This window comes from Phaethon aethereus (assembly GCF_964289735.1).
Source record: "Phaethon aethereus genome assembly, chromosome: 2".
Lineage (NCBI taxonomy): Eukaryota > Metazoa > Chordata > Aves > Phaethontiformes > Phaethontidae > Phaethon > Phaethon aethereus.
The window spans coordinates 93,449,831-93,465,207 of record NC_138582.1 but is presented as its reverse complement, the minus strand read 5'-3'; the positions used below and the strand labels follow the sequence as shown (position 1 = coordinate 93,465,207).

The 15,377-nt window shown below is 44.0% G+C and overlaps 1 protein-coding gene across 1 annotated transcript; it reads right to left on the bottom strand.

Annotated features, from left to right (window-relative positions):
- Positions 1 to 246: 246 nt before the first annotated feature.
- On the bottom strand, positions 247 to 6,078 carry LOC309417868 (serpin B12-like; the record flags this gene model as incomplete). Its single annotated transcript, XM_082015443.1, has 7 exons — positions 5,875 to 6,078; positions 4,126 to 4,239; positions 3,631 to 3,762; positions 2,659 to 2,776; positions 1,315 to 1,457; positions 773 to 943; positions 247 to 651 (listed from the first exon to the last, which is right to left on the bottom strand). Exons 1-7 carry the CDS (start codon positions 6,043 to 6,045, stop codon positions 247 to 249), a joined length of 1,254 nt encoding a protein of 417 aa, XP_081871569.1. The 5' UTR covers positions 6,046 to 6,078.
- Positions 6,079 to 15,377: the final 9,299 nt, after the last annotated feature.

Below are 15,377 nucleotides of genomic sequence, written 5' to 3'. Positions count from 1 at the left end.
AAATGTTATTCATATCCAGTGAAGTTAAGGCAAAATTTACTCCTATTTTGGATTCAGATCAGTATTTGCAATTCAAGGAGCCTAGCGGCAGAGCATCCAATTGGTGGGTTCTAAGCTAAACTGCTTGCAGTAATTACATTGAAATTCAAACTAGCTGCCAAAGTATTAAGAATGCATTGGGGAAAAAAATACGATTTCTGATTTTCATCCAGGTGTTTCTCACAATGTTAGAAAATGGCCCTGATTTTAAGGTGAGCAGAGTTTGCCAAAGAAAAGAATGGTATTGGTAGGATTGTGTCTAATAAAGAAAAAGAAAGGGTGGTCAGCCATAAACACCTCTGTGAGAGGAAGAGACCTCCTCACAATGACAGCTCCTGTACCAGCTGCTGCTACGGTGCCTTCCTCATTGACTTCCACATACGTCTTATGGACAACATTTGACAGCACCAGAGATTTTGCAAATGACATTGCAGAAAGATCAGCTTTTGATTCAGTGAAGATGTCAGTCATCCCCATCTCTTGTAATACCTCATTGAGGTTAAAGGTGCCTTCAAGCTTGAATCGGGGGAGGTATACCTCCACTCTTGTCTCAAACATGTGCTCCGAAGAGGCCCACAGCATTAAATTTTCATAGGTCATTGTGCTTTCAATCTAGAAGATGGGGAAAAAAGAGCTTAAAATAGGTGGGCAGCTTTGAAAAGTTTAGATCTTTACCCAGCCTTAATTCAGACAAGCAACTTTCAGCCATAGTCCATGATATATACTGCCTTACCTGCTCCAGCCCACTGGCAGGTCCATCAGCCATGTCACCTGGCAGCAGGATGATCATGCTCAGTGACTTCTGAGCATAAGGGAGCTCAAGGACCTGAGCACCCACCTCCTCAATGTAGCGTAATTTAAACATGCCTTTCTGATACATCATCTGCACAGGTTTTTTCTCATTCTATTTAAAAGAAAATTACACAGTCACTTAAGCGATACAGCTCTCAAAATTTAAACTTATTATAGGTGTAATAGCAGTAGTCAGGGTTTCAGCAGGGAACTTTCACTTGTGTTTTGCCAGTCACGAAAGCAAAACTCTGAGTTGTTGCAACTTCTGAGTCTTGCACATTTTTTTAGTAAAGATTATGCTTTTCTGTCAAAAACCCTCCTGCTACCTCTTCCCAACAGGAGAGGCAGGTTAAGTTCCCAGCACACCCACACCTTGCTCACAGGGCAGCCGAGCCCTGGACATTGTGCTTCTATGTTACGCTTGCTTCATTGGTCACAGTATCTAGAGTAAATAATGTTAAGGTTTACTGAATGCAGATGTACCTGATTCAGTTTAAAATCCCTCTGTACAGTTTTTTGTTCCTCAAACTTGTGTTCCCAGGATGCTTTGAAGTAGATTACATTCACCAGCACCAGTAATGCACGTGCGTCGATCATACCAGGAGCAAAGAGTTCCTTGATCTTACCTAAAAGAAATTTTGGAATACACAATTATTTGCTAGTTGTCTTTAAGACTCTAGACTGAGACTCAATTACTTGTCTGTGAACTTAGTTTTGGAGAAACTGAGAAATCCAGTTCTTGGCTTATTCAAAGGACAGAGACAATATAGGCAAACAAATGGTAGATTCCTCTGCACTTTTACCATCCAGGGAGTACAGGGGGGACTGGGGTCACCACATTAGCCAACTGTCAGTGTCAGTGACCATACATATGTGCCAGGTGACATGAACCATCCTGAAGGAGGCACCATTAATGACATATTCCGAGTTACACGAGGGCATTTTTCCCTTTGCACCAAGCGCAGCCGTTAACCAGCTGTGGAGCTTTGGACTTTCTACACAGAGGCTGGAGTAGGAGTTAGTAGGTCCAGGTGGCTCCTGAACCTTCAGCCCTCTTACTGAAAGCCAGCTGGGGTTAACAGCTCTTTCCCAGATCAGTCACAGCCTGCTCTGCCAGTACAAGGACAGGTTTGGTCAGGATATAGGCAACTGAGAAACTACAGAAGCCTTCAAATCTATTTGCCTGTCCCCCAGTAAGTTCAGGGGGATGTTCAGCCAAAAGATTTAGAAAATTCTTATCCTGCTACTACTGCAGCTCTGTCAAACCTAAAGGAAAATGGCATATATCATGTTTAGTCTAACCAGCAAGAGCCAATGGACCCTGCTAGCCTGTTAAGGGCAAGAGCTGGTTGATTGTCACTTGTGACAGTGAGTCTTCCTGGTGGTCGTATCTCTTGTCTTTGTGGGCATCACTCTGTATATAACCAGGTCCTCAGTCATCCTCCCTCCTCTCCCAGGTTGTTCCCAGTCTCACCAGGAAGCTCACAGTTTCCATCCCCTGCTGTCCTGTATCTGCATTTGTGGCTGTTCACAAAAGCAATTTGTCTGGTGAAGCCATATAGGTATTATTGCAATTATCATGCCAGGCATAAGGGTGGGAATACAAAAGTATTTGACAAGAAACACACCTTTAGTTCAGAAATAATTTAGTGGATAACTTACTCTAATATTTCAAGAGTGAATGGGAAGACAAACCATCTTTAAACAGCGTAAGACTGAACAAACGGAAATGTGAACAAGTCTTTGCTTTTCATATCCTGGAATTTCTTGTGTTGAAGCAGTGGAAGAAGGCAGTGATAGTATGGCTATGGTTTTGCTTTGTTTTACCTTGTGTCTCACTTTCAACCCAATTATTAATTTTTATTCTGGCAGCTTCAACAGCACTATGAAAGTCCACAGTTTGCAGCATTGCTCCATACAGTTCCTTAGCGCACATTAGAAATTGCTGTAAAGCAAAATAAAGATTATGAATTGGTCAAATCTGTGAAGTGCTTATTCCCTTTTGAAAGAAATCAATGGCTCTGAACTATTTTAGAAATGGTGAGGGACCTGTTGACTCCATAACGCAAAATTTAACTTTTGAAATATCAGCTATCTGAAGTTTATTCAGAGAATCTTTGAAGAAGAGATAATTATTCTACTGCCTAGGCAAAAAAGAAAGCTACAAGAAAGAGTTTCCCCATAGAGAACCATACAACTGAGGTCCAGATAAAAATAAAAAATTAGAGAAGATGCAAGATGTGTTGTTTAATGACTAAGTATCCAAATCATTCAACAGAAATAATTGACAGCAAAGCAAAGATGTGACTAGCAAGCAAGACATCCATACTAGGTAATCCAGAGACCACTGTGTCATTCAGTAAGAAAGGAGTAAGAAGTTCAGCACAGCAGCTCTACACATGAAACCATATAACATCTCAGTTGATCAGCTCTCTCCAAGCTTACTGCTGCCCCAGTTGTGTCGCGTGCAAGCCCAGAAGTACCTTAAAGGCAGCTCGAAGAGGCCATTTTTGGCTGTAGTCACACCTCTGGCTGAGTGTAGACACATGCCAAAAGCGAACACACACCTCCTTTATTTTTGCTCTATAGCCATCGACATCCACAGTTTGTTGGGTTTTTTTTAAGCAAAATAATTTAAAGCCGATGCTTTTGTCTCTTTTCCACCAGCCCCAGGAGATACAGCTCCAAGAAGCACATCAAGTGCTCCAAAATGCACAAGAGGGGGCCAACAGTGAGGCTCACGGTTACAGGTAAGCTTGCGGTCAGAGCCACAGCGGTTAGCAGACACAGGTAACTTACCTGCTGGAGTTCAAATCCTTGTTGTATAAAGAGATTGTTGGCCAGGGTTAACACATAGCTTTCACCAAGGTTTTGCAGTTCTAAAAGCAGTGCCTGGAATGCTTTATGGTTAAGGTCCCCATCCTTGTTACACTAGGAATATTACAAACACAACAATTACAACAATTACTCCATATAGCTTTGGTTGTTGATTTACATCCTAATTAGCTCACACTACAGGGCTAATTCCCGTTGTACTGATTTTTAAATCCAGCTAGTCTAAGCTTTATAGCCTGATCTTCCCTCAGATGTGATCACTGAAGGCTTTGGTATTGACTTTATGGAAGACTTGGCCCTTAACACGGTAACACCCGGTCTCAGGCATTTCCTAGTGGATTAGGCAGACTTTGTGCGTGTGATCTTCACTCCCTCCAGTGGCAGACTTCAGTGCTTTGTAACTAGTAACCTACCATGCGCTGAAGAAAAGGCTCCTGTGCTCCCCACCCAAAAACATACCTGTGAGAGGGATGACTGTCTTTCCTGGCTTAGTTCTGGCTCCGTTTCTGGGACTGCACTCTCAAGATTAGATCCAAGGGTCATTTTTCCTGTAGCTTTCCTGACATGGAGCACCTGCGGTTGAAGGTGACAAATTATGGCAATTGCAACTGGGATAAAAGCATTTCCCTTGTTTAAAAGATTTGTTATGCTGTCCTGGATAAATGGAGTAGATTTATGGAAGATATTTTCTCAGCTTAAATCAGGCTGAAATGACAGACTTGAAATTGTTCATATATTCATATATTCATGTTCAAATTAACATTTCTGTATTATCAAACCAAGAAGAACTTGCACTTAATCCCTCAAAATGTTACTCTCCACTATCTCCAAATGTTTACTTCTGATTTGTATTTTTACTGCTACAGTTACCTTAAACTTCAAAACAAAAAGTTGCCTCAAGTAAAAAGACAAAAATAGTTTTCTTTGAAAATATCAAAACTTTTTGTAATCACTCTTAATCTTTGCATCAGCTTAGGAAATATACCAAAACCACAGTGCTCTTAATGGAAACCAGTCTGTGTTTCTAATATCTCGCTGAAAAATTTCCAGCAGATTCTCCATTATAATAATGTTGCATCATACATAGGCTTAATCTTTTTTATTGAGGATACTGGATCCCCATTGCTTTCCTAAAATAAGCAAGAGCTCCTGTGTATTTGGTTTATGTGGCAAGGGTATGGCAGGCAGGGGGCTGCAGGGGTGGTCTCTGTGCGAAGACATGGGGGCTGCCCCCGTGTTGAACAGAGACGGTTCCAGCCAGCTCCAAAATAAGTCGAGTCTGTTTTGCCGTGACAGTCATTGGTGAGTGATATCCCTGTCCTTATCCCAACACACAAGCTTTTTCATCTTATTTTCTCTCCCTGTCCTTTTTGAAGAGGGGGGGTGAGACAGTGGCTGGGTGGGCACCTGGCAGCCACCAGCCAAAGTCAACCCACCACACCCTGGGAACCTCCTTAGGAGGGCATGCCTACCTTGGCTGCAGGTGACCCAGCAGTCAGACTGTTCACATGACACTGTTAGGATATGATGGATGAAGATCTACGAGTACAGAGCCAGCTACTGATAGAACCTCTGCCTTAGGATTATTGGCCTTTTACTGCTCATGGGCACAAACAAGGAAAGAGAAGAAAGCTTGTAGAAAGCAAAACTGGCACTGCGGGGAGTAAAGCCACAGCAACTGGAGGGGTGGCCTTCTTCACCCCCTCCCTGCCCTCCTGGGTCCCTGTGAGCTCCGCAGGTGAGACATTTTGACTCTTGAATGTCATAAGTGAGCTAATGCCTCCAGCCACCCAGATGCAATCACTTCAGGTTTCTGCAACTCTCCCCACTACTCACCCAGACTCACATTTTCAGGATTCTCATAGCACCCATGAGAGGAGGTGCCTGCCCATAATTTTGAAACAAAGTCTGATATGCAGGCAGCAGGCTGGGGGAAAGCCAGCCTGCCCACTGTGGTGTATCGCCTCTTCTCGTTTGGCTCTTGCTCCACGCTCCTGAGTAGTCGTGGGGACATGGTGCGACTCACGCGAGCAGATGGCAAGGATCATAGCACACCAAGCACGACTTGTGAAGGCAGCGCCTGTGCTTGTGTTTGTGCTTGTTTCCTGTCAGACCCTCACACACATGTTGTGCTAGGATGCCCAACATTTCCATTAAGGGAACAGCAAGCAATGTGGAAGCATCTCGGCATGTCCCATCGATACTTACTTCCTCTATCTGAGCAGCAGTGTTGTTTTTTGCACCTAGATGGACCAGGGCCAGGGCAACAGAGATGCTCATTGGAGAGAAGACAATGTTTGTGTCCTCTGCATTTCTGTTGAGCTTATTGTAGAGGTCAAGGCAAAACTCAGTAATTGGTCTAGCAATGGAGCCCATCATGAAGCAGCTGCTGACTGGGAGCACAAAAGAAAGAAGAAATTTAATGCAACTTGTTGCCTAGCTAGATCACACTGTGAAGCATCTGTCTGCGCTGAGATTGTCCCATAGCCAGTTGCTAAATAATCAAAGTTTGCTAAATTCTGAGAGTTTGAAACAGCCAACCTTGCATGCAGCTGTTGGTCCATGCTACACAGCAGGAGCAAGGACACAGTGGGTCTGGAAAAGGGACCCAAGCTCACAACATATGTGAATTCATCAGAAAGGACCAATTTGCTGTCTTATCCCATGGTGTATCTTATTTCAGATCATGGTATTGAAATCAGTCAACCGTGGATTAACGTTTTCCTTCTCCAGACTGGTTTGATGTGTACAGTTATATCAACTCTTTCCTTTTGTAACAACATACAATTAGTGACAGAAATTTGGTGACAGGAACAATGCCTGCATATAACCATGTCTGGTAACCAGAGCTGTGGTATGAGGGTTTCAAACAACAGGTTTATAAAAACAAAATCACCGTTAATGAAATGTTTCATATATGAAAAAGGGTCATGAACAGCTGTGGAGACTGAACTACATATGGAAGCATGAACAGTTTGATACAGACTTTTTCCATCCTCATGAGTTTCCCAGGAGCCACAGATTCAGGCAGGATACACAATTAAAATTTTCAAAGAAAGCGATAGCTCAACAGCCATGAAAAGAAGTCTGTAAGTGCCTACTCAATGACATGACAAGATCTGTGTCACTCTTTTCTTTTGTAACAGAAACATAACAGTCTGATACATTTCCCATGGGTCATTTACATTAAATGCACTCTACTAAGAACAAGTTGGGACCAAGTTTCAGCTTGGTCCTTGCAAGCCGGAAGCCCCCTGAAAAAAGGGGGGGTTAGAAACTCCTTTCCTGTCCCTTAGAAGAACTGTAAAGCTGACGTGTGGATACCAGTGGGATCACACGAGCTTTTCTGGAATCATTATACCGCAAAAAACCCACATCACTTTGTGTCAAACAAATGATATTTTGGACAGCACACCAGAAAAATGTGTGAAAAGCAAAGCATAGACTCCTGCCTGCTTGCAGACATAGAGATGAGTAGCTGTGGCCTGTGTTGCAGAAAGATACTTTATTTAGGGGAATATACACAGCCACAGTATGGCAAGAAGGCCCCCACGTCTCCCGCAGCACAGATCTGGCTGGCTCTACCTTTCAGCCTGGATGGGGACAAGTGTGGGTAGGGTCCATAGCAAGATGCCAGAGCTCCTCTCTGTTGAAAAGATGGGTCAGTGCACAGCCGGGTGGTTATTCCCACTGCCCACAGAAAGCCACAGCACAGCGGGTGCTCCTTCTCAGCCCTTGGCTGCTGCAGCCCACCAGCCAAGTTACGTGAGGAGCTCCAGCCTGTGTCACCAGAAGGCTAAGGATGGTGCAAAGCTGAACTTCAAGATTTTTTATCAGCAGAGCCCTTGTATGGCCTGTCCTGGGCTGTCGGTGTCCAGCAGCCTCTCTGAGAGGTGTCTAGAGCCTTCTTGGGGACCACCATGCCCTCCCGGCCAATGCTCCCCTGCCACCCCATTCACCTACTGAGGCCCTAGCTCTTCTACCACAGCCACGCACACAGCCACACTCACACACAGAGCCTGCCCTTCGCAGAGCTTTCTTTACTCCAAGAACCACTCAAAACATCTTGCCTTGTCCTCGAGGACGCAGAATGCACACTGCCTCTTGCTCAGCCGTGAGCCAGACGCAGACTTTGCATGAGGAGCTGAGGCTCAGGCGCCAGAAGTTACCAGGAGGTAGAGAGTTGATGTGGCTCAGCTGAGGTGCAGCATTTGTCTGTGCAAACCATCTTAGCCCACAGCAAGTGGCAGACAATGGGAATGAACTCAGCCCACAGGAGAACAGCCTCGGCCTGAGACAGATTGCTGCAGTGGCTTGGAAGAGCAAGTTGATGAATATATGAAGGTGCCACGTATGGCAAATGCGGATGTCCCTTGCCTTTTGACTAGCTTGAAAAGCACGGCAATAATCAATGCTTCATTGTATTTCTGACCGATGCTCTGTTGGAAAGAACCTGCGATGCTGAAAGAGAAAGTTCATACATGTTTCATACAGAGACGTTTGTTTTACCCTGAAGTCCAGAAGTACTTCACATAAAAACCTAATACAAATGGGCAAAACAGAGGAGAAACACCCAAAAGGTTCTCTGAAGAAACAAATTAACGATGAGTTATATCTCATTAATTCTGCAAACAGCCGCTCTAGCTCTTCTGTTTGTGTCTTTGTATGTTTATGTCTTTCATTTTCCTTTTAATAACATAGTCATCTTACCACAAGAAAAAGACATTTCACTAAATAATCATTTCTCTTTTCTTCCACCTTCATCAGCTACTATCCAGAACCTTCTGAAAACAAAACTCAGTGCTTCATTAGTGCTGAAGTTTGTATTGCTCCACGTCCACACCTCTTGAAAGATCTGAAACGGAGCTGTGAAATCCGAATGTAGGTCATGAGGCATATTGTAGGTGTGCCCAAACCCCAGAACGAGTCAAGGAGAAAAAGAAGAGTCAATAAACTTCCTCAGCAGGAAGGAGGCACCTCCGCCCCTCCCTGCAGGGAAAGGACCGACTGCCAAGTGTGGAGGGAGAACCCAGGAGCTGGGAACAGGTTTTAAAAGCGAGCGCCCGGCGTACTGAGGTGGCCGCTCCTTTGGAAAAAGCAGCAGACTGTCCTCAAGATGAGTCCAGGTGCAAACACGACGGCCAGCTCCGCGGTTTTGTGAGTGGGAGCTACTTACAGAACTGCCCTGGAAACCCAAACCAAGGGAGGGGAGATGTGGGCCGGTGGAGGAACTTTCTTACTAGAGAGTGAAAGGATTTAGTGAACTTTTTTAATCTAAATTGGGGTGGGCACAAGCGAATGGATGATTCCACACCATAAAGCCATGTGTGTAATCATGCCATCAGTGAGAGTTCTGGAGTTACTGCGAGGCCAGTGGAGTTTGGAGAACACCTACACGGTGGACAACAAATGGTAATGTTACTTTTAAAAGATCTTGGAGTCGTAAGGAGAGAAGATAGAAGATCAAAAGAAGTGTTCCAGGAAGATCATAGCTGCCGGTCTGCACTAGCCAAAGCGTCTGCACTGAACATTAGCAAGAGTGCAGAGACAGCAAGCGGGGTTGGGGCTTTACAGCTGATGAAGGGAGATTATTTGCATGATGGTTCAGTAGCTTTTAACATAGTCCAGCAGACGGAAATTGCTGGAGCTCTTATTTGTCAGCAAGAAGCTACCCAGGAAAAGAGCTTCCTTCAGAAGAAACCACTGTATACCAGAGGCCCTGTAAAGATAACAAACTTCTTCTGTGGCTGTGTGAAATGAACGCTCCTTTTTTATAACTATTCATGATCTGTTCTCTCTTTACAGTTTGGTTTTTGGCTAAGGGTAGATGAAATCAAGACAAAAACTCTCCAAGAATAAAAAGCTGTGCTCAAAGCTATCATTATTAATAGGTGTATTAGATTATATTATGCAGTGAACAGGAGGAGGCAATAAATAAGGTGGGGAGGCTGCGAGCTGCAGCCTTGTTTTTAAGGTAATTCTATATTTAATACACCATAAAGCAAGAAGGAACCTGTTTTCCCTGATGCCACATGATAATTCCCATTGCGTGTTTTACTTATTCAATCTGCCTCCCATTAAGGTGCTTTAATGCACATTCATTTCTCCTACACAAAGGAAGACAGAATTGGCAGAAATGACATGTGTCTATCCTAGAAAAGGAGCACATGCCAGATAATACTGTCTCCTCACATGAAAAATCTACGATTGGTAGAAGTTACTTTCTTATTTTTCATGACCACTCATACAAAAAGACATTTACAAGTGTTTCTGTGCTGATTTGGAGTGAAAGGAACAAACAGCACATAAGAAAAATGAAATTTCCTACAACACAGACATCATAATCATCCCTACGTGACACAAAACATTTCCAAAGTAATATGCTTTAAATTAAAAACCAATACATTTCAGTACAAAATAAGTTTTCAAGGGAAATGCTACCAAGTTCATTTTCTAAACAACTTAGCTTCTCAGGCTGCTTGCTTTTATGCCAAAAAAAAAAGTGTTTTTTTCTGACTGCTTTTATTATTTTGCATCAGTACCTCCAGGATGTATCTTTTCTCCCTCTTTCTAGGCCAGTTATTCCTGCATAAGCAGACATGGATGTGCATTGGCCTGTTAGGGGCTGTACAGCGGCAAGTTATTTGCTATGCCTGTGTGCAGCCGCACAGGCTTCTCAGCAAGCTTCTGAACATCGTTGCCAGACCCAAGAGCTTATATGGTGATAGCGAAGACTGGCATCCCCACTAACAAAACAAAATCTGAATACTACTCCACCCTTCCTATTCTATATAGTCATTGTTTAAGAACATGAACAATCCCCTGGCAGCGGGGATGGGGGTACGGGGGAAACACCTGAGTGCCCAAAGAACTGCATGCCCTCTCTCTCATCTAGTGAAAATTTCGAGGCTTTTTCTTGTGCCACAGAAACCTGAGTAAAGAAGGGAAATTAACCTGTATCTTCCACTTCATGGATGAGTTTGCCCACGTCATCAGCACCATCACTTCATGTGAAGCCCATTTCTACCAGAGTGGGTAGAGGTGCTCTGAAAGAGCCTGCCCTTCAGCCCTTCTGGAGATACAGGCAGAAAAGCATCTGCTTTCTGGTATAAGCCACCGAGCTGATCTGTCCTGTGACAATTACAGCCTTCTGGATGGGCAGAGAGGTCCTGGGGAAATTTCAGATTCAAAAGTCTGTGAAATTTAGGCAAGAATCTTGAGATTGATAGCTTTGGACATGTGTTCCTAAATTCCCCATCTACATCCCACTAAAGACCAGCTCTCTTTGTGTGAGCTCTTGAGCAACCTGAATTTTAGCAATATGTTTTGCTGCCTGTAAAGGTATCTTTCCCTCTGTCCCATTTGTAAACATGATATTTACTTTACCAGCCTGTAGACTACTTTGGATCTGCCAAAAAAAAAATCACAAGTTATTTTGGGGAGAAAAAAAAAAAAAGAATCATTTACCTTTTTGCCCGAAGAGGTTAAATGAAGAGCACAACAGCTGAGCTCTGGAGCACGTTCTTGTGAACACTGTATTACAAAAAAACTCTCTTGTGGGAAAGTTCAGCCTCTAACCAACCGTTGATGATAGCAGCATGTCGCAATTTAACGCAAATGTCGTCAGCCTGAAGCTTCCTGCAGAAGACTGAGAAACCTATATCTAGCAAGATGCTAATAGTATTTCTCTCAAAGCTGCCCAACAAGTTTGGCAGGCAATATCTGCTGGCAACATCTGATTGCAATGCCAAGCCACCCTCAGCCAGAGAACTGGGCATTAACCCTGGAGATCCACGGCTGTACTGCTCTGCGAAGTCCCTTTCAAATTTGACGGGGTCTGACCCGGACACAGGGGCGTGCAGGGTTCAGGATTCGGAGAAGCCATGTCTGGAGCTGAGCTTGCTTGCAGAGATAGAGCAAATGAATGGGGAATGTATGAGCTCTATGTTGCCTGCAGCCATCTCTCTCTCTCAGGCAAGGAGTCAACTTTATGCGTATGGAAGGAGCTTAATTAGAGAGGGGAAGCAGTATTTCCTTGAACCGTAACAGGAATCCCCAGCCAGGGGGTATTCTTTTAAATCATTGGAGTTAGGAATAAAAGAAGGCCAGGAGTGGTTGATCACTTAGGTTATGTCTCTGGCATAAAGTGAGGTGGAAGTAAAGAGATGGGAAGCACGACGCTGCACCAGCACAGTGTTTGATCTCCCCTAATCAGCAGTATTGAGCTCAGGTGCAACGCTGGGTTATGGCAGCTGGGCTGAGGGGCCAAAATGAAGTCCTCTAGGGTTGTACGTGGCTTTTCAACCCTGAAAATTTTCTGTCTTTCCTTTCTCACCTCTTCTTTCTTCCTACAAAGCGTAAAACTGGCTTTGGATTCATAGGATATTTGAGGGATCAGACATGGTGAGGGGAGAAAGGAGGAAAGAGGAAGGTGGTCTCCCAGCACCATCTTGCCCTTCCCACATTTCTCTTCTAGTGCTGAAGCCGGGCCACCCTCTTCCTCAGGCGCAGATCCCACCAGCTTTGCTGTTCCCTGCTCCTCTGCCGAGATCTCAGCCCAGCTGCCAAAGCTCCAGTGTGCCAGTGCCCATCAGAAAACAATGCAAGATACAATGATAAAATGAGTGTTCTCGTTATCCCTATTCTTCTCCTCACTTTTTTTCTTCATTTTGCCATTCACTTCTTTGTTTCTGTTTTTCCTTCCTGCATGTTTCTGCAGTGCTCCTTAGTCTTCCTCCTCAGCTCTTCCTGTCTCTTTCCCTGTTTTTTAAATCTATTTCTGCACATTGCCTTACCATGTTTCTTTTCTTCTTCTGCCTTTATGAGTCCTAGCCTCTCTTCAGTGACAGTCTAAGTATTTCCAAGTACTTTCAAGACTTTCCTTCTTCCAATCTCTGTGCTTTCTCCCTCTTTCCTATATTAACATTGTTCCTCCACTGATTTATTTTACTTGCTCTGTACACATATTTCCTCAGAACTTCCTTGACATCTGTTCAACTGCTTTGCCTCAGGAAATGTCAATGTATGTGCAAATTCTGTCTTTTCTAGGCCCTAAGGATAGTATATTCAGGGTACAAAACTGTACTGCTTTTCCAGTGGGGCCAATTTGCTCTATGTAGCATTTTTCAAGTTTCAAAACCAAACTGCTCTTCCCCACAAACAACTTTTGTTACCACCAGACATTAAGATGTATCCCTTCTCTTCTATAAGATGCTGGGAGCAGGAAGTGGGCGATGACTGTGCAGCTGAGCAAGTGATGAGATGACGAGACACATAACACTGCAGTTTGCAACTGCCTGCAAAAGCCAGCCACAGCTTGCTTTTTTCCACCAGGGCCATCACCCAGCAGTGGATAGTAATGCTCTGTTGAAAGGTGAGGTGGAGCATCTTGGTGATCTGAGTAAGTCCTCAGCTATGTTCACTTTCTCCATTGTAACCGATGCCTTTCAGCACATAAGTTTTCCTATACACAAGCTCCCACACACGTTTTCCCATGTCATCCCATGCAATTTCTTGCCCAAGGCCCAGAGGCCAGCATGGGTGGAACCAAACAATAGACCATAACAGTGTTTCTCACACCAACAGGAAACTTACTGGTACTTCTCCCTCACATGCCGTAAGACGGATAGGTTTCATAGTGAGGCTGGTAGAGAGAAGAGGCAGAAGTGAAGAATGAACCTGAGCTTTTCATGGGCATGCTACCCTGTTTATAAATGATGCATAAAAGGGTTTGCCTTCTGTAGACTAAGGCAGCTTTGTATCTCCAACATCTGCTTGCCTTGCATAGGCTAGGATACCTTGGTATTAGTCAGGAGGTGGGGAAAGATGGGCCCCACCCTGAGGCACTGTTTCTCTCTGATTTCATGGGATAACCCTTCCTTGGCAAAGCTGTCATGAGGAACTCTGAGAAGACATGTAAATTTGTGTGGACGTGCTAAGTGCTCTGATCAGGATTTAAACAGGGTATGACCTCCATTGAATGAAGACTGACTCCTGGACTGGAATGTTTTCAGAACCTGAAAAAGCTCAGAGAGTGATGTCTGAGCTTTTCTCCTTCAGGAAATCTCATCCAGGCATAAAAAGAGGGATGGGGCAATTTGCCAGAGGTTTTCATCAGTGTAGGAGACCAGCACAGATGTAGCAATAAGTGTGGTATGGCCTGCTGGACAACTGGAACTACCTGACCAGAGTCAGTGCCCGAACACAAACAGACTGTACTGGCAACTAGTCCATCTTGCCTCCATGGGGACTGCCTGTGCAGCTGCTTAGTCAGTTGTCAGCCCCATGCGCAATGCCCTGACCCACCTCCTGCAGGAGAACCAGCAGAAACCACAGTGACGACAGCTCTGGATAACTCTGACCCCAGCCTCCAAAAGAGATCAGGCAATGATGGGGTGTATAAAACACTTCCCAGTCATTCAGCTAGCTGAAGTTACTGAGCAGTTACAGACCTTTGCAGGCAATTGCTTCTCAGACAGGATGGGCTGCAAAGTAATTGTTATATTTTGCATTCTTCTTCTGACTACTGTCCATGTATCAGGACACCTGATACATATCAGCAAAGACCCCTAGAGGTCTGCAGGGTCTCACCCCCCATTGTTTTTGTTGGAAGTTAGTCCCCTGAGCACCTTCAAAGATATGGGCCAATGACTCCAGTTAACCCTCTGGTATTAAAACGTGTTAGAGACCATTAAAGGTCCACAGAGGGAAGGAAACTGGTAAAACCACTGAATCATTGTGACTAAAGGCTTCTTGTGGGTTGGCAAGGTCAAGAACCAAAACAGAATTCCTGTCCCCACAATAACGACCATACAAATAACCACTCTAGTGTTAGAAAAGAAGTATGTATATTAGGGGTTGCATATTGCCATTTAAAAATCTCTTTCCAGTTTCTTTCACACCTGAAGCACTAGGAGGAATTCTTAAGTAAAATGCTCCCATTTTTTGAGGATACATAGTTGAACTCTCTGTATATTGTGACCAGCTAGTAACATAGTCCTTACTGGGAACTATCATCATGTGGTCCAGAGGGGCAATCCAGATATTGATTTACTTTTTTATTTTGACTTTGTGGCCTAAGTGAATCTGTTCATTTCCATCCCTATCATTTATTGGAGGTCAAGAGTGAACACTGACACTGTCAGTGAACACATGAGTGAACACACAGACTGACACTGGAGGTATCGCAGACATTTAACACTGGTTTTATAGTGCTTTATTCTGAACAGTAATTAGGTAAACCAGTACTAAACATATGCAGCAGGCAGTCTTTAGATAGAAATGAAATCTGATTACCATGATTTCATATGGAATTTGGAGACTGGTAATTACAATGTTAATCTCACTCAAGGTGAAGTCCTTATTTCTTTCTCATGCCTCAGTTGTTAAGTAATTGCATGGAGTCTCCTTAATACTGAATCCAGAACTAGAAATGGCAGATAATCTGTGCATGAAAAGTGTGGCACTTCCAGTATTAATCCAAATGTTTTCTCTCCTAGAATTGCATAATGTTCTTTTACTCAGGATATATACAACAGGGCTCCTCGTAGCTGCAGTGAACTGGTCCCCTCTTCTGTGTCTGAAGGGCAATGAGTCAAAAAATCCCACGCAGCAGAGTCCAACCTCCCCAATCTACAAACTGATGTAGCTCACGCTGAAGCGTCTTCTGGGTGTACGTTTTGCCACCATGATTGTTGCCTCTTGCATCCATA